The following is a 22,569-nucleotide window of genomic DNA, read 5'->3' as shown; positions in this document are numbered from 1 at the left end:
TATACTTCTAGTTAGGCTCATGCTACTTATAAAAATTTTACTTAGTGTTAAGGGATACTGTTTAGCATTATCAAGCTCCCAAATGATTCAATTATTTTGCTATTCTGCTTATCTTATAATGGTGATATTGTCACCACATAATGTACAGTAGCATTTTAAACAGAAAATGGCAGTCATTATAGAGACATTATTTTTGTTAGAAATAAGAATACTTAAAAGGCTTACCAAGGACCCAGACCATAATTAACATTTCAGTCCACGTGAACTGGGTGGTTTTGACCCTGAAGATCTGTTTGGGATAGTCAATAACAGTGATATTTGGCAGCGTGCTGATGCCTTCGAATCTGTCTGAGGCATTGAACACAAGCAGGCCCAGGAAGATGATGAAAGAAGCAGCATGTGCCACAAACTTCATAAAAGGGCTTCGCAGAATTTTCCCCAGCTGAAATAAGGCCAAAAACAAACAAACAAAAAGGAAACTTTTACTTCAGAAAATCTGGCTTCCGCTTATGAAAATTACTATACAGGTTAAAAAAAAAAGGTGAAATGAGAATACTTTTTCAAAATTCTGCTTCCATTTCTGAAGAGTTATGCATTGTGAAAATTACTCCTTTTAGGGGCTGTGTCCTCCAAAAACGATTTAAGAAGTCTTCAAACTTCATTGTCTCTAAATATCTAGTTTGTCTTAGGCTATACATAATCACAGATGCATTTCTGGAAATCACAAGGCATATAATGTTATTCTTATTTTATATGAAAGACTATGCAATGTCAAGGTTTTTAGAGTCTAGGAATAGACACTCCAAATTTGTAATGTGTAATTCTTTGTAGCTGAAATGTTATGATGACTTGCGTCCTCATTCATTTATAATTGAAATGTTTTGATGCGTTTCTAGCACATTACAAACGCTTTAAAGACGAAAAAAAGCTTAACTACCACAGAAGAAAAATTTTCTTCTCATTTCTAAATATTCCATAGTCGATTTGTACTTTGTATGATATAAAAGGCAGAAAATACTATAATCAAGATAAATACCTGTTACTACCCAATAACAACAGAGAGATACACAATAACTAAAACCTCTAAATAGGTTAACTTAATTAAAAGTCACCCCTGGGTCTGAAAAATCATATGAATAGTAGAAAAGCATTTTTAAAGTTCAGTTTATAATGATTTTAAGGTAACTCTTTTAAAATCCCACATGATATAAGGGGATTAAAAGCCCTATGTTCTAGTAGAAAGGAAAAACAAATCCTCCCGTTGCAAGGGCTTCTGCAGTCCAAGAATTAGTATATTTAACAGATTTAACAAGTTCTCTATTCTGCATACTCAGACCCTACTTTCAAACTTAGTCTGTGACCTTAAAAATTACCAAGGTTCACATTTAAAAGACTGTAACTTCAAACAAATGTTTTTGTATGTCCAGAAGCTTAATTTGATGTCAACAAATAGCCAAAGAATGTCCAGCATTTCTGGGACTGGACATGAATGCACACAGACAAATGTCACATTTTCCATATTAGACACAGAAAAATAAACCACACATTTACATATCACTGTTCTGTTCCACAGCTGCACAGAGGGCACATTGGGTCAGCTCATTCATAGTACATAGTGATTTCTTGGGAGTTGCAAGTCTCTTCTCCTAAAGGTTGATCTTTGAAAATGTTAGATAACATTAAAAAAAAAAGAGCAGCATGCCTATCTTAAAACTGGGATACAGGTGGAGAATTCTTGCTATGTTGTCTGTTCAGCAAGGATGAGTGGTGTATGGCAGGTTAAAAAAAATGACTCAATTCCCTCCTTTCCCTTCTCTGCGGGGCAGAGTTCATCACACCATTAGCTACACAAAGTGAAGAGGAAAAAGAATGGCCTTCAAGATGCCTACTTCAGACCTGATGTTTTACCTGAGAAAGCTGCCCTAAAAGACAAACACATATAAACATAAATTTTCCAATGTATTCCCCCCAAAAGGGGAAATTATTTGGGTGGGTTATGATTTTTGCTTTAACGTGTGCTCTCTCCTTATTTAGTTTCCAGTTTTTAGTGTTTATGTATTAGTGGACTCTTAGGGTACTTTTCCATGATATATAACAAAGGAACTTAGTTGAGTCATCAAAATTGATCAAAATGACAAACTTTCTGCCTTAAACTGCATGGGCAGCTCAACGAGGAAGTGAGATGGATGAATATTCTCACGCGTATATGGGCCTGCGGAACAGGACTCTGCGGGGGCTGGCAGCTGCGCCAGAGAGATGGCAGATTTCCAGGGTCATTTCTGAGTGGCCTTGACTCACTTTGCCTGAAACTGTCTCTGATTTAAACAAAACCAGATTTCAGAATATGAAAACAGGATTAAAGGATCTCAGAACAGCGTCTTCTCCCTGGCAGTGCCCTTTAGTAACCTCCTCCAGATTCTGTTAGCGTGAGTTCTGCTCTTTCCACATTGTGCTCAGACACAATTAAGTTGACTGTATACTGGCAAAGTTGAGAGCGGGATAAAGGTAGTGACCAAAATGATTCAAGCAAAACTGAACAGATAAACAATTTTAAAAATCCAAAGCCCCAGACCCCAATTCTACATTTTTAGAATCTTCTGAAGGAACAAAGGGCTAGGGGAACCTGACATGAGCTTTCTTGAAGAATTTGGATAATATCACCGTTCACAACTGTGCTTAATATTCTCAGCCTTGGATCTCCTTCCAGGTTTACCGAGCTGCCTTTTCAGTTCTCAGGTTAACTGTTTCTTGGAACAACTGCAGTAGGGCTGCTCCCCTTCCGCAGGCCAGCCCGGTGGACTCTCTGTTAAGCTGGCAATGGAATCAGCACAAGTGCTACTTCACTTAAGCAGCTTTTCCTCCTGCCTACCATGGGGATTTTATCTTAAAAGCTTAAGTATGATATGCCTGCAAATATGATCTATCCCACTAGGACCAAATCCTTTTTCATCCCTTATTTGGATTGATCCAGTCTTTAAAAAGCAGAATTCGTGTTCTTGAGTCAATTAACATTCAGAGTAAAACTGATAAAGGCCCTTAAGTAGGAAGCTTTTTCCCTTTTCATCCTCAAAGGACACGGTACGCTAACCACAGAGGAAATGGGAGTGGAAAAGCCTGTACCCTGCTGCAAGGTGCGATCCAGTAGCCGATGGCAAGGAAGGGAAGGCCCAAGGCCACGACCAGCACCACCAGACACTTGATAGCTACAGTCTGTTCCCGCAGGCCTGAGAGGTTCTCGTACCAGATTGTCAAGAGCTGCTGCTGGCAGTTGGGGTGAGCCACAAACTGTTGGTCGAGACAGAGAGAGGGAGAGAGAGAGATAGGTTACCATGCCATTGTCCACAGTTCAGCTGAATGCCAGTGCATCCTAAAGACATTAATGCATATTTTCCCAGAATACAGGCACTGAAGGATTCTGGTAGTATTCTCCTTTACCCTCATTCTATTTTTCAAAATTGCTTGAGAACTCGTACAAGAAGTGAACACAAGGGTAAAACTGATGTTGTCCTTAATTACAGTTCTTTCTGATCAAAACTCCATATTCAGACTCCTCTCTGGAATCTGGGTGACCCATGCTTTCCTTTGCAGAAACATGTCGCATCGGGCTGTCTGCCAGCTTACTTGCATTCAGTTCAAAATGGAAAAGAAAACAGTTATTTGGTTTACCGTGTACTCTAGCTAAAAGAGAAATGTGTTATGAATTTTCATGAGCAACTTCTAAGATGCTACATCTATGAGAAACATACATGATATGCCCTGTGTGTATGTATGTACTACCATAGCAAGTATGCATAAGGTCTGCAGAAGCTCAATGAAACTGCAAGTATTAAGCTTGGTCCACAAGTGCACTGCTTCCAGGAACTGGCATCAAATGTTACTTCCTTCCTGTTTCAGTAATCTGTCCTCTTTTTGTTGTTTCCGCTCCCACAGGTCAAAAAAACACATTCATCTCCAGCAGTTCTTTTATAACAACAGTTCAAATCAGGGAAAAAAAAAAAGAGCAAATTATATTTATTTCACTCCTGTCATTTTATTTTATTTTGTTCTATTCTAGTTTGTTTTATTTTATTGATTTTGCCGACAGATTTTCTAAGGCATCTGTCTGCGTCTATTTAGAAGGACTGGGATTTCTCTAAGGCCCTATCCTTATTCAGGTAGCAGAATATGTTTATAGTCAGGCCAATGTGAAAAGGTCCCTATGCCAAAAAGTAGCTAGATATGCCTTTCTTAGGATAAACTGTCTTATTTGCAGCTGGATATGCCTTTCTTTGAATGGTCAGGTGCACTTTGCCCAAGCTTGGAATTATTTAGGGTCATTCACAAATCAACTATGAGTGCCAACGTATTTTTTAAAAAGAGTGTTTAGCAACACAAAAATCAACGTATCACTGTCTTTTAGGGGAGGGTACAGCTCAGTGGTAGAGACTGTGCTCAGCATGCACAGAGTCCTGAGTTCAATCCCCAGTACCTCCTTAAAAAATAAATAAATAAATAAATAAATAAATAAATAAATAAATAAATAAATAAATAAACAAATAAATCTAATTACTTCCCCCAAAACAAGACAAAATAAACAAAAAAATAAGGTATCACTGTCTTCCAAAAACAAGAATAAACAATAAGAATGAACCTGTTAGGACCCGTGAAATGTTTTCACAAACTCTGAAAGGCAAAGAAAACGGCAGCAGTTTCCTCTGGGCAAAGCATTCAACTTTAATCAAATTCGAGTTAATGATCTGAATGCTTCTTAGTAACTCTGGGCAATCCCTCCAGTCACTTGGCTACTTATCAATAGCATGCTTACAAGGGAATGAACAGGTTTCCATTTACTGGTATACAGTTTCCCATCAGCTCTTCTAATTAAACAAACAAAAAAGATAAACAAAAAGAAAAAATAAAAGTAAAAACTCATTCCCAGGATAGGCAGTAGAGGGTCAATTTCCCCCAAATCCTCACTCCTGCCCCCAAGTGTGCACTCGCCCTCTGGGAAGTCCACTGACTTTGCTATGACAGCTGCATCGTTGTGCAGAAGGAGAACTTGACAATCCATTGACAGGTGGTGAGGATGAGTTTACAAATGTCAAGTTTGAAATGCTTAACTGAATTTTTTTTTCTGTAACACAGACTAGGAGGATTTGGGAGCTTGAAAGTACTACAAAAAGATGCTATTTTTCCTTACTTAATGAGTTCAATGTGAAAAAGCATATTTTATATTGTAAGTTCCTTTCAATTCAGTTATAAAAGTCCCAGATCCTGAGGCTCACGGGTCATTGCTAGCTGCTACGTATATATTAGATCTTCTTTCCAAACTCAAGATTTTGTCACTCTTCCTAGGTTCTGATTTTTGAAAACAGGATTTCAAGATCAATGCAGTCCTTATTTGAACTCATGATAAGATATAATCAAGTCTGAAGGCTTCCACCTCTGTCCCTGTGGTCTTTTGGATCATTTCCTCCCTGCTTCACAGCTCCTTCTGTGTTAAAAATCCTCATTCCCTCTATGGTTCTTAAATGTTTGTCTCATTCATGCATGCATGCATGCATTCATCCATTCATTCTTCAGAATGTTGTCAGCCCCTCCTATGTGCCAGGCAGGTGTTTGGTACAAGAAGACAAAAATGCATCAGCATTGCATTGGTGCTGAGTGGTCCTTTTCTAGGGCACACAGTAAGCTCTGAAGAAATGTGAAAAAGCTATTACAATGGAGACTTGGATTCCATATGCTTGCCAAGATAGTCAGCATTTAAAATAGTCTTAATTTGAATGTTGGTCCAAATGTCTTGGTATTTGGAGGATCTGCATTTGTGGGAGGTTGGATAAACATTAAATAAAGGCAGTCCTGTGACTCCAGCGAGGCTTGGCTTAGGAATGAGAAGGTGCATTCAGAGAAATCTACAGGTAGAGTATACAGTGTCATCAAACCAGATTACTGGGACGTCAACAAACCCTTTTTTTTTGGAATACGCCAAGGGTTTCTGTAAAACAGAAAATCCGCATGAAGTTAAGAGACACTGGGACATATGTCCATATGAAATTGATGGACAAATTTCCCTTTTGTGGGTTTCTAGCCTTTCCTTCTTAGGTTTTAAGCCCCTGAGTACAGAAATATTAATGTTGTATTATGGCTCTTTCTTCTTGCTCTTCCTTCTTGAGCTAATCTTTACATTTGAATCTTTAAATGCTTTATGGCATTAATTAAATTATATGAGGGTTACACAGCCTTCAAAGACTTGGTGGAAATCAACCCTCTCCATATGGCATTATATAATGATCAATCTTTGACCCACTGTGACTTACACCATACAGTGTAAACGCTTAATATATGTTAAAAACTAGCTAAAATCATAGTATTGCGTTGTACTCATTTTTAAAAATAATTTGTAATTCAGCTTAAAAAGTATATCTCCTATACTACTAAAATTCTACCCTCTTCTTTATTGGGGTGGGGTAACTTTATTTATTTATTTAAACCTGGAGGTACTGGGGATTGAACCCAGGACCTCGTGCATGCCAAGCACATACTCTAGCACTGACCTATACCCTCCTCCCACTCTACTTTCTTCTTAATTGAGATCATAATACAGCTCCATATGGCATCTGTTGATTCCTATTAATCCATGAAAAAGAAAACACAGATATTTTCTCCAGTGATTCAAAATCCTAATACAAGTACACAAGGAACATTTTAAAAAAGAAAGTAAAACCAATATAATAGTACCAAGTGAAGGCAAAAAAGCAAATCCCTCTAGGAGATGAATTTGCTCTTTTCAATGACTTTAAAATAGGGCAGTAACCTTTATCTTTTAAAACTGCTTTACCTCCTAAAAAAAATCTCCTTACCCTGCCACACCAGTCATAGCCAGCTGGATAAAATTTGTATGCTGTTTCCTAACTTCAGTGAACCAACAAATTGAAACCATTACAAAAATAATACCCTTATTTGAGGTTTTCTGATTTAAAGGGAAAATGCTCGACACAAGAAGATCTCAATCTTTCAATGGAAAAAAAACTACTGGAGCATAAATAACAAACTTTTTTCCCCTGCCAAACTGATGGATTGTAAACTGAACCACCAATCAGGGCAGGTTATGGAAAACATATAACTTTCAACTTAAGAAAATTCATGTGACATTGTCTTTTCATCAAATTAGCCTTTACGAGCACGATCATCATGGGAATAATGTTGTGTGAAAACATGGCAGGAACACTTTTTGTCTTTCATGATATTGCTGGAGCCACAGTTCATGTACTTGAAAAGAAAATATTCTTGTGAATAAAAACTAGGTCGATCATTCATCCTCTTTTTAATTGAGAAATTAAAACTGAAATTGAGAAATACAAACCAAAAACTCACACTGTACAAGTTTTCTGGATTTCATACCTACTGAGCACAAAATTCTGTTAGCAAGAGCTAACCCACTGATACCTCTTGGTGCCTGAGCACAAAGCCAGCAGAGGCCATCCAGCGTGGGACTGGGGATGGTGCCAGCCAGCACATGCACCCCAAAGTCTCTGCATTGTGTTTACATGTTCTCAATGCACTGCTCAATTTTTGGGCTTTCTCTGCACACAGTGGATACCTCTATGTGTCTATATTGCTGTGTATCTCTTTTCTAGATGATTTTTCTGTAGTGAAACCTAACCTTACTGTAGAGGAAGTAAAAGAGCAAGAAGGAAGAACTCAAGAAATGTTCTCCTCTTTCCCAAGAGCCCAGTTTTCCAACGTGAGCAAGTTCTACTATCTTTTATCTTTGTCTAGGGCTTTTTTACAATAGACACAGCTAACCTGAAGTAGGCAGAACTCTCGTTATTTTTATGGCAGGAGGGGACTGATACTCACCCTCAAGTTGGAAAAGATAGCAATACAGTCAGAATTGGACTTTGGGGAAGGGGAGCAAATAGTCTATTATTTTAACTGGAAAATAATGGATATTTGTGCCTAAAAGTTAATTTTCTTATACTCATTTTCAAAAAACCAAATTTCATCCTCCACTCTATTTCATTCTCTTTTGTCGAATAAGGTGAGTAAATCTAGTAACTGTAATAATATTTCCTATCTTTTCAGTTTTATGATTTACCTTAGAGACCCCTCAGAAATGACTCTGGGATGAATAATCTTCAACATCCACCCCCAATAGAAGACACATCATTGCTTGTTCCCCATCAGTACCACACAATTGCTCGTTTCATCAACAGCATTGAGAATTGGACTTGTTTATTCTTTACTAATTTGAGCAAGGGGAGAAAGTATTTGTATGTTAGTATGCACTTCTTTTATTACTAGAGGGTGTGAAAATTTTAAATACTATTTGTATTTTCTTTTCTGTGAATTACCTATCCAAATCCTTTGGTTATTCTTCTACAGGGCTCTGAAACTTTTTCCTATAAATTTGTCTCTGCACTTTGGATATTAAGAATATCAATCCTCTGTAAGTTATAATATAGAAAAATGTTTTTCCCAGTTTGCCCTTCACTTTTGTTTGTGATCTTCCTGATATACAGAGCTATTTAAGTTGCATGCTGTCAAATAAAGATATATTTTTGCTTTTTATTTCTATTACTGCTTTTATGTTAAAAAGTCCTTCCCCACATAAATGTTACACTCATGTTCAGACCTCTCCAATTCATATCTTTTGTTTTCATTTTCTTTTTGGGGGGGAGGGAATTAGGTTTTTAAATTAGGAATTTAATTATTATTTTTTTAATCGAAGTACTGGGGATTGAACCCAGGACCTTGTGCATACTAAGCATGCAGTTTACCATCAGGCTATACCCTACCCTTTCTTCATTTTCCTGATTACCTGTCATTGAGTCTCTAAGGCCTGGGTTGAACTCAGGGCGATTACTAGGGAAGACCTGAGCCCTGAGAGTTCTGAGCACAGACAGAGCCCAAGAGGCTCAGAACTGGACCTGGGAGTAGATCTTGGGCAGATGGCAGAAGAGACTTCCTGAGTCTCTCATGGGACCTAAACATTTTAGCATCACACAAAGCTGGTTTCCTTGGTGGAATTATGGGTTGGCTTAAATAAATACAAGTTTATTATATTATCAGTGGGGGATTCCATAACATATAAAGTATTTTGAAATCCCAATGCTTTGCATGTAGCTGTGAGCTACTTCCATGCCATAGTGAGTAGGGTTCACGAATCGCTATAATCCAAGAGGTGGCTCTACTTGGGAACTAAAAAGGAAGCAGCAGAAGTGGGTGATGGTATTTATCCTCTTTGCCAGATGAAGATGGGTGAGTGTTGAGTGAAGAATGAGGGAAGCCCTGGAAAGAAACAAAGAAAGGGGAATGGGGGCTTTTGGGGGGCATTTCAGAATAGAGTTCTTATATACATTTATTGGCTGAAGATTCTAAATCAAAGATTTTAACTTTAATATTTCTTTTATGGCATAAAACTGACAAAGCCAGAAATACCTGCAAAGTTCTAAATCTCCTTTCAGTTCCAAATACTATTTTTTGGTTTTGGTTTCCCAGCAGTTGACTGACAGCAAATTTATTATTAATTGACATCTCATACATTGTAACCTACACATCAATTTATTGAAAATTAACATGCAAGAAGACATTCACTCTGCAAGACAGTTTGGTTAATAAAACCACATCTCTAGATGAGCTGTCTCTGCTAATATAACACTTTCAAAGCAATGATAAAGGACCAGTGACAACTGAAATCAATTCTCTCCTCTCAGGTGCTAAAGAGAAGAGATGCCTATTCCAAGATCTATGAATAAATGGCCAGACAGTTTTCTAAAAACAGTTTGATATCAATCTTATTCGAAGTTATCTTTTTCCTCCAATATGGCAAACTCCAACTAGCAAGAATGCTCTGAGAAGAGGGCAATTGAGCTAATTTAAATACTGTGTAACTGACAATTCCTTGAAAAGTTATTTTACTTTGGTATTTACTGAGAATCTTCACATTTCAGTATCTTATTAGGTAGAGGGGAGAGCTGTCATCAATGGCTGGCTATAATCTTGTGAACATTACAATGTGGGAGTTTTCAACATTGTGGTAGAATTGTGTGTGGGGTGTGTGTGTGTGTGTGTGTGTGTGTGTGTGTGTGTACAGAGGGAGGGAGAAAGAGGAGGGGTGGAGAGAGAGAGAGAGGGATTACCTCATCCTCACGCACTGCTAGGGTACCAACTCTGGCCTAGGTTCCATTGGTCAGAGGCATATGTGCAGGTCTCTGATTTGGAAGAGGTCATATGTAACAGGCAGGACTCAGGGAATCATTTCTATTGGTTCAGAAGCTGGCCATCTGCAGCAGAGACAGAACCGTTCTGTTTGGGCCACAGAAACTCCCTTACCAGGTCAGTTCTGGGCAAGGCTTCTGGAAACACAGCCTAGATAAGCTTGTTCTTCCACCTCTCCTAACGATCTGTGAGCCTCCTAATATTCCTCACTAAACTCCTTTCTCTTTAAGTTGGCTATGTTCTACCACTAAGGACAGGAACCAGCACAATGAATATGTAATGTCTTTGGTGACTAAAAATTGAACTTGTTTAAGAGTCATTATTCTGAGAATGAATTTTCAAATGCAGAAATGTCATTAGCTAATACTTATTAAGCAATCACCATGTACTATGCCTGTGCTAATTACTTTACGTGCATTAGTGCATGTAATCCTTAAAAGAACTGGAACAGTAGTTACCATTACTGCCCCCACTTTCCTAAGTAAGCGCACAGAGGTATAGACTGGTCAGGTGACTTGCCCTGTCACACAGGGCACATGTGGTTAAAGCCAGTACTTGAACCCTTGCTGGCTGACTCCAGGGTCTGCCCTCTTAAGCACCATGCCACATTGCACAAAGGACAGAAGATTCCACTATACATAGATTGATCAGCTCATGAAACCAGGTCTATTCCTGATAACAGCTTACTTGTTTGTGATTTATCAGTTTCTCTTAAAGTACAACAAATTTCAGTTGTATAAAATATATATATAAGCAATTAGATTCTAGATAACTGAGATTTTTATTATAAGCAGAGCATCATAACTACAATTTACATGAATTCTTTCAAAGCTCCATACCAGTGGCAAATGCATACACATAATAGTTCTATCTGCAGTAACCAGAGGAAAAAAGTAATCATAAATTTTACTTCTGGCAACTGCCTGAAATTCAATAGCTGTGTAATCTTAGACATGTCATGTAAGCTTGGCAAGCCTTGATTTCTTTGTAGAATAGAAACTCATCATCTAACTTAATGGATAAGTGAACTTAATGGATAGTGAAATGGATAACAAAGGCCTATCGCAAAGATTAACCTGAGAGTGTATGTAACAGTGCCTTACAAAAATGTATACAACTAACAGATTTTATCATCATTAATCACATTGTAACAAATAGTTTATAAAGTTCTTTTGCATATCCTAATCCATTGAAATTCCATCCAAACCCTGAGATAGATAAGAGGTATTAGCCTCCTTGTATATGAGGAAAATGAAATTTTTAAAAGTTTTATGTCTTATCCAAGATCCCACAATGGGTAAAAAGTGGAAAGGATTAGAAGCTAGCTATTTGACTTAAAACTTTACCATGATACTTCACTTAATCTCTTTCATGAAGGAAAAAAAATCTTCTTATCAATAACATCTATTTTTATTATTCAAAAAACCTTCCTGGAATTATGGCATAGTTGATATTACATGTTTATTGCAATATAGAGCTGGATGAAAGCAGGTGACTAACCTTTTTGACTTCATACTTAATGGCAAGTTTGACACGACTCAGAGAAGCTTTATGCCTGTGCATCTCCAGAGGCTCTGCCGATTCCAGATCTCCATTCAGAATGGCTTCTACCTCTTCCGAGTCTCGGCAAAGATCCAGCACACCCACTACGAAGTCTTTGCATTGCATGGAGAGCTTCCGATAGTCATTCTAAAAACAAGAGGTTTGGAGTTTAATACAAAGAAGTAGCTTTAATGCAACGGAAAGAGTTTCAGAGTTTTGTGAATTAGGAGAAGGTGTCCCTTTCTCCTGGTAGGAAGCTGCAGCCCGCAGGTGGCTGGCTGCAAGGTTTGTTGAGTTAGATACAGACTGGGTTTGGCCCTACCCACCCCTTTAGCCAGGACCTTCTGCAACCTGCCCAACCATACGAGACAGTTCCGAAAATGGTGTGCACCTGAGTCGCTGGTTTATATTAAGGGATGTTGGCTAAATGCTAATGCTGAGAGACCAAAGGATGGAAAAGAGTTGTATCTTAATCAGATAACAGTTTTCTTAAAGTCAAAACAAAACCATTTCTATAATGAAAATTCTTTAAATGAGAATTTTTCTAAAGTGGCAATTTGACATAAAAGATTGACTAGACATGAAAATAACCTGTCCAGTTTATTTTCCCCTGCCTTGGTGGAGTCGTTGTTTCTCAAATTGTGGTCCTCAGAACAGCAGCATCAGTAGCAACTGGACATGTGTTAGAAACGTAAATTTTCAGACCTCATTCCAGATGTTCAGATTAGAAACTGAGGGTGGGGCCAAGCAATGTGTGTTAGCACACTTTCCAGGTGTTTCTGATACACATTTATGTTTGAGAATGACGGTTTACAGAGAATGCAAGGAGATGGACAGGGACCAACATAGAGGGTATTTTTCTTTGTTTGTCTGAAGGGCACATTATCATGTCCTGCAGGAATGGAAGGAGAGAAATGTCTGATTCTATGTAATTGAATTCTCAAGGGTTGCAGAATATCAATACCTGAGAGAAAAAATTTCAAGCCACTGGAACTAACACCTTGCTAAAAATAATCTGTGAATCTTTAATTTCATTAGCATATTTATATAGTGCCATGGACTGGTATAAGGAAGGCAGCTGTCAGCATTCCCTGTTACCTTCTGAATGGAGCTCTATTTGTAGCCCACTGGTTCCAGTCAAGATGTCAATGACCATCTCTTGGGAAAGTGTCTTAGTTTTGCAACCCCCAGCTCCACTTGTATGGCTTTCACTAAAACTCTATCTCATTAAGAAAATTAATCAGACAATAATCTAATTTGGTACACATGAGAAAAATGGAATTCCTCGTTCCGACATGTCCTAAGATACTATATACGTCTAATAACTGAATAATATTCAGCACAGCAGAATTTCTGGGCTTCCAAAACTCATACTTTAGAAAAGACATGAAGAATTCCCATTTTCCCCCTTAAATAATTAATTAACTTGATTTGATGGGCAAAAATCACATCACCAACTAAAATAAACAAGAAGAGGAGAGACTGTTTAAAGGCTATGCAAACTCGAATAGTTTCCATTTCAGATATCGGAAATTCAGATAAAGAACAGTTGCAGTTAATCCTTTTCCCCTCATAAGGGAACAGATAAAATGAATAAAAATTTCAGTCTCTGGTTTCCATTCAAGTTGGTACCATGCAACTGATAAAATTAATAAAATGTTCAGCCTCCGGCTTCTATGCAGAGTGTCAGTTAAATATCCATCTGCCTTCCATTCCTGAAAGACTAATGAAATATTTTATTATAGCACCCAGAAGAAGTATTAAATCCATGTCTGTTTCCATATAAAGCTCCCCTTTTAATACAATTTTTTAAGATGAAACTTCCTCATGTTACTCTTCAGTTCAGACTGTTCTGTAAGATTTGGTACAACATAGGATGGCAATTTCTCCACTGATCAGAAATAAGAGACTATTTTCTATTCTTGAAGAAAATTTAGGAACCACTTCTGCAGTAATACCTAATTAACTCATTATCTTTATTTTTTTTTTTTTTTAGTTTTTTTGAGGGGAGGTAATTTTATTTATTTATTTATTTATTTATTTATTTATTTATTTATTCATTCATTCATTCATTCATTCATTCATTCATTTATAGTGGAGGTACCAGGGATTGAACCCAGGACCTAGTGCATGCTAAGCACTCACTCTACCATTTAAGCTGTGCCCTCCCCCTATAACTCATTATCCTTAAAAATTGTAATGTGCAAATTGTCCGATCTTAAAGCTTCATAGTTTTTTTCACATCCACTGAAAGATAAGTCAAGAAGCAAAAAACTGGTAACCAAGATAAAAGGAAAACATTTTGTTTTCCTAACAATTTAAATATCTCCTGCTGGAAGAAGTCTGTCGCTCAAGTACAGAAAATAATCAGAGCTGGAGGTAATGGCGATTTCCTTCATTGCAGTTAGGGGGTACTGTTTCGCCGATATATGCAGAGCTCCCAGGGAAAGATGGAGAGCTCCACTAAAGACAGCCTTTCCTCAGTTGCAAAAGGAACAATCTAAAGTCTGCATTGCATCCTGAGCTGACTCAGTTAGCTCTACCACGAGGTCTTGTCTCATGGTACTTCACAACTCAGACCAGTTTGTCTGGTCTGAATTTGCTAATCATTTTCTCTTAACTTAGTTTTCCTTCATTAGTCTCATCGTGCCACTCTTCCATTACCATGGTTCTCCATGAAGTTACCAGGTGGATCTGCTGCCCAGTTGGCAGAGCAGAAACTTAGAGGATCTGCTCCAGCCAGAGGAAGAACAGGAAAGCCTGGGTCTCATCACAAGGTTTCAGCACACTTACTTTACTGTGTATCATTTTAATCATTGTTCTAATCTCTTTTCATCCTTAACAGGAAAATTGAAATTCAGCTCTAAGCAGTCTTAGTTCTGTCAGATCCTCTCCTTAGTAACAAAAGAGACAAGATAGTGCAGCAGTTAAAAGCATAAAGCTGAAACCAGATTGCCTAGGTTCAAATACTGCTTCTACCACTTAGGAGCTGTGTGATCTTGTGGAAGTAACTTAGCCTCTCTGATGAGAATAAGCCTATCTAATATTGCTACCATAAGGATTACATGCTTTGAGTGTGCTTGGTACACATCAAATACTATAGAAGTGCTTCAGTTGTTACCAGGCTCAGTATGTCAGAATAGGTAGGATTGGGACCCAAGGCACCCAAATCTAGGCTTAGCAGATGGGACTTTGACTACAGCCTTCATTTTCCCATTTGTAAAATGAGAAGTCTGCAAAGCTAGACGATTCCTAGAGTATCTCCTCGCTATAAGATGCTATCTTGCTTCTGGAATATATTTATTTTCTTCTTCCTTACAGCCCCACTGTGATATAAGTTGAAATTGGTTTTTTTTTTAATTTAAAGAGAGGAAAACTGAGGCATAGGGAAGACAAATGGCTTTTTATTTTTTATTTTTTTTGCAAAAAAGTGCATCATTGATTCAGAATTAGGAAATTTTACTCTGTGTTCTTGTAGTTTAATGAATGACCAGTTTCCTTGCCACTGACATTTGGAGGATTAGACCTGGAGTCCATCCTGTCCAATATTCTGCTTCTCAGAATAGCTTCAGACAGCATTTGCACATCAAAAAATATTTCTTTAATAACCTGTCACCAAGCTGTCCTCCATTAATCTATCTAAATCTATATTCTAGAATGTTCATCTCTGGGGGTAATGACCTTCATATGTTTTCAGCACCATGCTTCCTATACTCTTCAAGGAAATTTGAAAACTGCATGGTGGCTAAGAACCTTCCCCGAAGCACCTAAGCGATGGCAATTTGAGAGGTGAGATACTGGATCTTACAGGCCATGGATAAGATAAAACAGGTATATGTGTCTGAAAAGGGGAAAAAAAAGTCATGCCTTTTTCACTAGGGAACGCATGATCTGTTTCTTCATTTCAAGGCTAGGACTTTGAGCTCAAAGTCTCAGTGGAAAGAATAGAGGGAACACCATGGAATAGGGCAAATGACGTGACCTGCCTGCCTCAGAAATAAGCTTCACTTCCTGCCCTTTCAGAACTACACATCTCTGGGTCTTGCTGTGAAAGCACTATTTTCTCTGTCTGTCTAAAGCCCTGACAGATGGACGTGAGTGTGGGATGAGAGGACCGAGAGGTGAAAGGAAGGCAGATAAGAAAAAAATAACAAGGACAGGTAAGAATGGGAATGAAAAGGAACACTCAGGCAGGGGACAGAGACCTGTAGTCCTTAGAGACCGTAACTTTCGAAGAATGGTCTGTATTTTGGCTCAGAGGTGGTTATGCTACACAAATGCTTTCCGTATAATTCAGAAAAGGGAGCTGTGAGATTTAAGTAATTTTTGCATATCCTTAGATATTGGGCAGCTTTATGGATGTCTTCTTAAACTCAGTTGTGTTTTCTCCTCTATTTGCCTCTTCATTTTTGCAATAGTTTCCTACCTTTAAAAGGTTATCAGAGGTGACTCTGTATCAGGATAGAGGAGAGTCTAAGTATTATCAGTGTGGATTTAGCCAACTTCAGGGGAAAAGTATGAATAACAGATTTTCTTCACATTGCTTCCCTAAGATGACTTCTCTGGGCAGAACTGCACACATCACCATCTTTCATGAATTATTAAAACATAATGTAGGGAAATAGTCCCTTTTGTTAGACTCTCTTTTATAGACTTTCAATATATAGCAAGCAAAATGCATAAAAACAAGGTCTGAGTAACACTTGGAATAGTGAATTAACAAATTCAGAATTATACTTTTTATTACTATGTCAAAATAAAATGACACTTCAGCTTTTACCTGAATGCTTTCCTATTCTCTCTAAACAGAATTTGAACTTTTAAATTTGCTCCACCTGAGTTCTGTCAAAAAAAAAATAATAATAATTCATTTTAGGTCCAAAGAAGAAAATCTTTTCAAATACCACACAATGAATTTCTTCAGAAGGGGTAGATATAGGTGATATTTATTTCCTTCTTTATATTTTCCACATTTTCCAAAATTTTTATAATAAATATATATAGCTTTTGTATCAGAAAAAAACTTAATAAAATTATACTAAGGCCAGATCTCCACTAGGACAAGATGAAGGTTGATGAATATCTAGGGAATTTGGTATGTATAGAAGGGGAAAAAAAAAAACCCACAAAACTTTCCTACCATGTTCTTTCAACCCCATTACTTGAATTATATTGCTATTTGCATTTGTGTAACTCTCATTTAAGTATGAAAAATTGTACTACAATCTGAAAAACAGAATAATCATTCTGTCTGTGGTCTGACAGTAAACTAAAAAGAATAACTCAACATTCAGAGAATAATTCTAGGAATTGATGTCTACGATCATCTTCTTAGGTGGATAAGAACTGAGAAACAGTCTGACTTTCACCAGCACTAGAAATCTCCTTTTGCCTCAGATTTAGTAGGTAGAACCATCCAAAATGCATGGCAGGATGTAGCAACTGAATAAAAATTAAAATTTTCTACCATTAATGTATAATTTTTATAAAAATAAGTAACAGTACTTGACTGGAGATGATGTTCAGAAAAAGCTTTACTCATTTAAAAAAAAAAAACTGTTAAAGCAAAGTTGTCCTTATATTTCTGGGTTGACCTGATGTCTATGGCTCACCATTCTGAATATTGTAGATTTTATTTGTGGATTTCAGGGAGGGCAATTTTTGTCGTATTAACAAAATGACTTTAGTCACTCATTTAGTATTTTATATTAGCTGCTTGACTTTCAATCTAAAGGGATATACAAATGTTTAGATCAATAAGCAGTGCATGCAAAACTAATGCAACTTCTGTGCTGGGTGCCACGATATAACTAACCACAAAAGAGGAATAATCTGGAAGGGAGAAGATCACACCAAATCCTTCCTTTAACAAAAGGGAAGTCTGACGTTCTACTTAACACTTATCCAGAGCACCGAGTAGCACTATAATTATGGCTCTCTGATCCAGTATATAACCATTCCCAAAGCGAATTTACCACAGCTGAGAGGGGAAGATCATCACATCATTTCTGAATGACGCTCCCAACTCCTCCTGATTTAAAATCCAGTGGGCAAAACTAATTTGGGAGCAAACTACGGAAGGCACCGGGCAGCAGTGGGGAAGTGGATGAGCGCGCAGGGCAGCCGGGTGGAGGGCGCAACTTACCTTGAACTCCTTCTCTATGTTGGCCAGCTTGGCCAGCTCGTTGCTGAGCTCCAGGGCGGTGAGCACCGGGTCCTCGCTGGACAAGGACAGATACGCCGGGCTGGCCAGCCCCTTGTAGGCATTGATCCTTGAGCGCGAGTGACTGAAGGAGTCGTGCCTCTGCTTCTCGGTGCAGTCCCCGCATTTGCAGAAGTAGTCGTGCGGCCGCTCGATCCTGGCGCCCTTCATCAGCAGCATGTGCACCACCTCGTACTTCTGGCAGTGCGCCGCCAGGATGATGGGGGTGATGTCTGGGGAGAAGCGCGTGCCGTCCTCGTCGTAGGCGTAGAAGTCGTCGTCCTGCAGCTCCTGCTCACAGGGGCTCAGGGTCAGGCGCTTGCTGGCCGCGAAGCCGGGGTGGTTGAGAATGGCCTCCACGATGCGCACATAGCCCTTGCTGATGGCGAGCAGCAGGGCGTCGCCGATGCGCGCCAGGTTCTCCTTCTTGAGCAACAGCTCTGTCACCTCCAGGTGCTCGTTGCCCACCGCCAGCTGCAGCGCGTTCTGGCCCATGTAGTCCACGCAGTTGACGTTCAGCGTCTTGGACTCCTCCAGCATCTTGCGCACCACGGGGATGTTGCCATACTCCGCGGCGTCCAGGAAGCGCTCCTCCTCTGCGGTGAGGCTGGTGCCCCGGTCGTTGAACATGAAGGCCGGGCCCCGGACAGCCTGGCGCCGGCCCTTCTCGCGCATCACCGTCTTGCGCCTCAGGGATGGGCTTTCCTCCATGGACCTAATCAGCAGCAACGAACAAAAATGACTGTAGAATATTAAGGCATATTGCTTCCTCCACATTATCAGGCTATTTCTGGAGCAACCACAGCACCCATCGCAGATCTGTGGCTCGTGGACAGCCGGGTCAGTTACTCATCACTCGCCTGAAATTTATACCTGTACTTAACACGGCTGCTTGAACCCAGAGAGAAGCGGGAAGCCCTTCAGAACAAGAGTTCTTGTTCAATAGAAAGTGACTTTCACAAGGAATAATAATAGAAACAACTTCCAGACACCAACGTCTCCGTTGTGACACTCATCGTACCTTGTGGAAATAACCTTTCTTCTACTCTAAGAAGTCTTGAAAACAGGGGCTAGCAGATACCTGACACCAAAGCACTAGGCTTGAAGGCTGAAGAAGTTAAATTTTTCAAGAATTAGGTCAGAACAATCCTCTCAAGTCATTGCATGTTTTTAACTACATAAAACCACTCACACACATACACACACACACCAGTATTTAGGCCGAGTATTATCTCAGGTTTGTCATCTTTTTCACTTGAGGGTATCCTCCTCCCAGCCCCCTTACGAAAAACTTACAAGATTCAGTTTTTCAATGACACAGACAAGATTTAGCAATTATAAAATCAGAGTATCTAGATTTATTTTCTTGGAAGTAATTGGGAATAATTTATATTCTTGGAAATAATATTTATATTCTTGGAAATGAATAATTGTATCTAGATTTATATTCTTGGAAATAATTATATTCTTGGAAATAATTGGCTTTTGTTATAAGAGTTGTTTAATTACCAATATTATATAATTGCCTCTTTGTACTAAAAGAAGATGGTATGATTTATGGTTTAAAAAGCACTAGTATTACTTTGTGAATAAAGCAACTGTACATCCAGAATAGTGTACACTGAAATCCTAACACCAACCATGTTAGCTGAGATTTAGCTGCATTATGAAAGTCATGTCATTAATTGATGTGTACAGCAATTTGAGTTCACATTTTAATTTCTGTGATGCTGGGTAAATAATTTCATTTCCCTGGGCCTCCTTATCCCAAGTGTAAAATGGAAATTTATAAAGGGCTCCAGATTTTCCTTGTGAGCTCATGAATAAAAAGCTTTTTTAAAATTCTGAGTCTCTGAAAAATGATGCTAGATAAACAATATAATTTTAATAGATTATTTTTATTATTTCAGTGGTTATTATTATAAGTACACATCTGCATCTTTACCCAGTTCTAACATTCTTGCTGACTGAAATGCTTAAGATAACTTCCCTTAAAAAAATGTGATTTTTGGTTTTTGCATGAGTTAAACCAAAGGTACCAGTTAAGCTCTTTTCACATTACTGACTTTTGAATAAGAACAAATAAAAGTTACAAATTGAAAGTGAAAGGCTGGGGTGGGGAGAGCTTTCCTTCTATAATATATATTCCAGAAATAACTTCTACCATTGACAGAAGGATATTCACATAGTCAGGGGTTCAAAACTAACTAGAGAGGACACTGGCCTCCCCGGGGGTCTGGGCGTGGACAGTAGGGACATCTCTAGCAGGAGGACTCAGAGGTGGTTACCAGTGCCCACTCAGTTCTCAGCCCTGTGGGCCCCAAACTAAGAGAGAAGCACTGAAGCCACAGGCAGAGGTCTCCCAGATAGAGACCAAGGCATGGCCAGCAAACCTACAGGGGTCAGGAAACCAAAGAAGTCCTCACACAAGCTTGTTAACTTGTCCAAGGACAGGGAGTGCTGTGACTAGCCCCCATTCTAACTGCTCAACTAGTGTAGGTGATCAACTTTTAAAAATTAAATTTAGTATTCATATATACACACACATTTCTATGAATACATAGCCATACATATATGTACAGATACACATGTATACGTAGAAATTTCTAGAAAGCAATATAAGAAGCTTTTCATTGTATTTGTACTTGGGGCTCTGGGGAGTGAGACTGAGGAGTCACAGAGGAAGGAGATTTTTACTTTTCACTTATACCCTTTTATACATTTTGAATAGTTTTAACCATAGTTTGAGTATTTTTATTAAAAAATAAAATCATCTTTAAATTTTAAAAAATTGTAATCCCTTAGTTGACAAAAATTTTTAAAAATATAGGTACATATTGGCAACCATTACATCATAATCTTTCTGAAGCTAAACAAAGGCCATGTGTCTTGACTATTATTAATAGGTGTGGTGTGTAGAGTTGTGTGCAGAGTGAAGTGTGTAAAGTGTGTGCTGTGTGTGGGAGACTAGGAGGTGCAAGGTTGGGTGGAAGCATGTGTTGTGTGCGTGTCTTTGTTGGTATAATGACGATTTTTAGGTAAACAAGAACTGGGAAATAGTATTCACTGGACTGTATAGAAGAGAACTTTGTTTTAAGACCGAACGCTGTGACAAGAGTTTTTAAAAAATCTTTAAAATATTCTTATTATAATAAGTGAGTACTCACTTGTTATATTAGTAGCTTAATTGCTACTAAGCTGCACATTGGTACTGTTCAATTGGGTATAATTTCCATATGATGAATTTTGTGCTTAACCACTGATGATATACTGACATTATCTATAAGTAGAGAATATATATGCAGAATATACATATCTGCAGAATTCCAATGAATCTCAGATGAGTTATCTTTGGGGAAATAAACTCATTATTAAAGTGTCACATCTTAATGGAATAGGGATTTTTATCTAAGATTGCTACATACAAAGAAAATCACTTATAAAAACATCACCTTTTCCTCCAAAAGAATGTGATCTCAAAATATTAGGAAATTACTCTTTCCTGAATTTCTTCTTTGCATTTTTTAGTATTTTAAAGTTTTTTCTTAGAATTTCTTCTTCTTTTGGAAACTATACCTTCATTTTGTGTATTCAAGCTGAAATGTGGGATTAGTACTATACAACGCAAGTCACATGAGTCATTTTGATTTTGTCTTGAAAAGATTCTAACACTGAGTTAAGTGTAAAGTCAGATTTCTTAATTAGAACAAATTATACTGCTATTTCAGAATAAAAGCATTGACCATGCTGCTTGTCTTCATGGTGAATCCACATAAGAAGAGTCTTTTTTATAAAATTTTCCTTACAGTATCAAGATAAACTTCATTAATCTGGACTGATAAAATGGTATGAGTCACATTCAATTCATCCACAATGCATAAACATGGCCTAAATCTCAGCTGGTCTTGACAATGCATCTCTTCCAACATGAGAAATAAGGAAGGAGTGAGGGTGAATGGGAAAGGATGCTCAACTTTAATGATGCTAAAACTAAAATCATTTTGCCAGATCTTTTCTTACCTGTAGATCCCCATCCAATGAGTCAACTCATTCAGAACTGCAAGGGTACTTTAGGTAGAGCCTTCTTTCTGGTAAAAGCATTGGAATACCACTGACCTAAATCAATTGCTCTACAAGTGCCATGTGCAATCTCCTTCATGGCTGATATGGATGGCCGGTAGTATCTGACTGCTATGGACTGAACTGTGTCCACGCACAAATCCATATGTTGAAGATCTAACACCCAATATAGTAGTTGGAGATGGGGCCTTTGGGAAGTAATTGGGGTTAGATGAGGTTATAAGGGTAGAGCCCTTATGATGGAATCAGTGCCCTTGTAAGAAGAGAAAGCAGAGAGAAGGCAACTGTCTGCAAGCCAGGGACCGAGCGTTCACTAGAACCTGATGATGCTGGCACCTTGATCTCCAACTTCTAGCTTCCAGAACTGTGAGAAAATATGTTTTCGTTGTTTAAGCCACCCAGTCTGTGGTCCTTTGTTATGACAGCCCGAGCTGAGTAAGACACTGAACACACATCTTAAGGCAAAGAAAAATTTTTTCATGCTTTATGAAACAAACTTTGGGTTCTCAGTACTTATCCAAACACTTAAGCAGATAAAAAGAAAT

The 22,569-nt window shown here is 38.3% G+C and overlaps 1 protein-coding gene across 1 annotated transcript in view; it reads right to left on the bottom strand.

The window, feature by feature from the left end:
• Positions 1–22,569, bottom strand: part of TRPC3 (transient receptor potential cation channel subfamily C member 3) — a 69,886-nt gene that overhangs the window by 31,319 nt on the left and 15,998 nt on the right. The window contains exons 2-5 of the mRNA XM_031466597.2: positions 17,888–18,659; positions 11,701–11,889; positions 3,121–3,285; positions 226–442 (exon numbers count right to left, since the gene is read on the bottom strand). Of these exons, the coding sequence (XP_031322457.2) occupies positions 226–442; positions 3,121–3,285; positions 11,701–11,889; positions 17,888–18,659 (1,343 nt within the window). The remainder of the gene's footprint in view (positions 1–225; positions 443–3,120; positions 3,286–11,700; positions 11,890–17,887; positions 18,660–22,569) is intronic.

The sequence above is a fragment of the Camelus dromedarius genome, chromosome 1, assembly GCF_036321535.1.
Source record: "Camelus dromedarius isolate mCamDro1 chromosome 1, mCamDro1.pat, whole genome shotgun sequence".
Taxonomy (NCBI): Eukaryota; Metazoa; Chordata; class Mammalia; order Artiodactyla; family Camelidae; genus Camelus; species Camelus dromedarius.
This window is presented reverse-complemented; position numbering and strand designations above follow the sequence as displayed.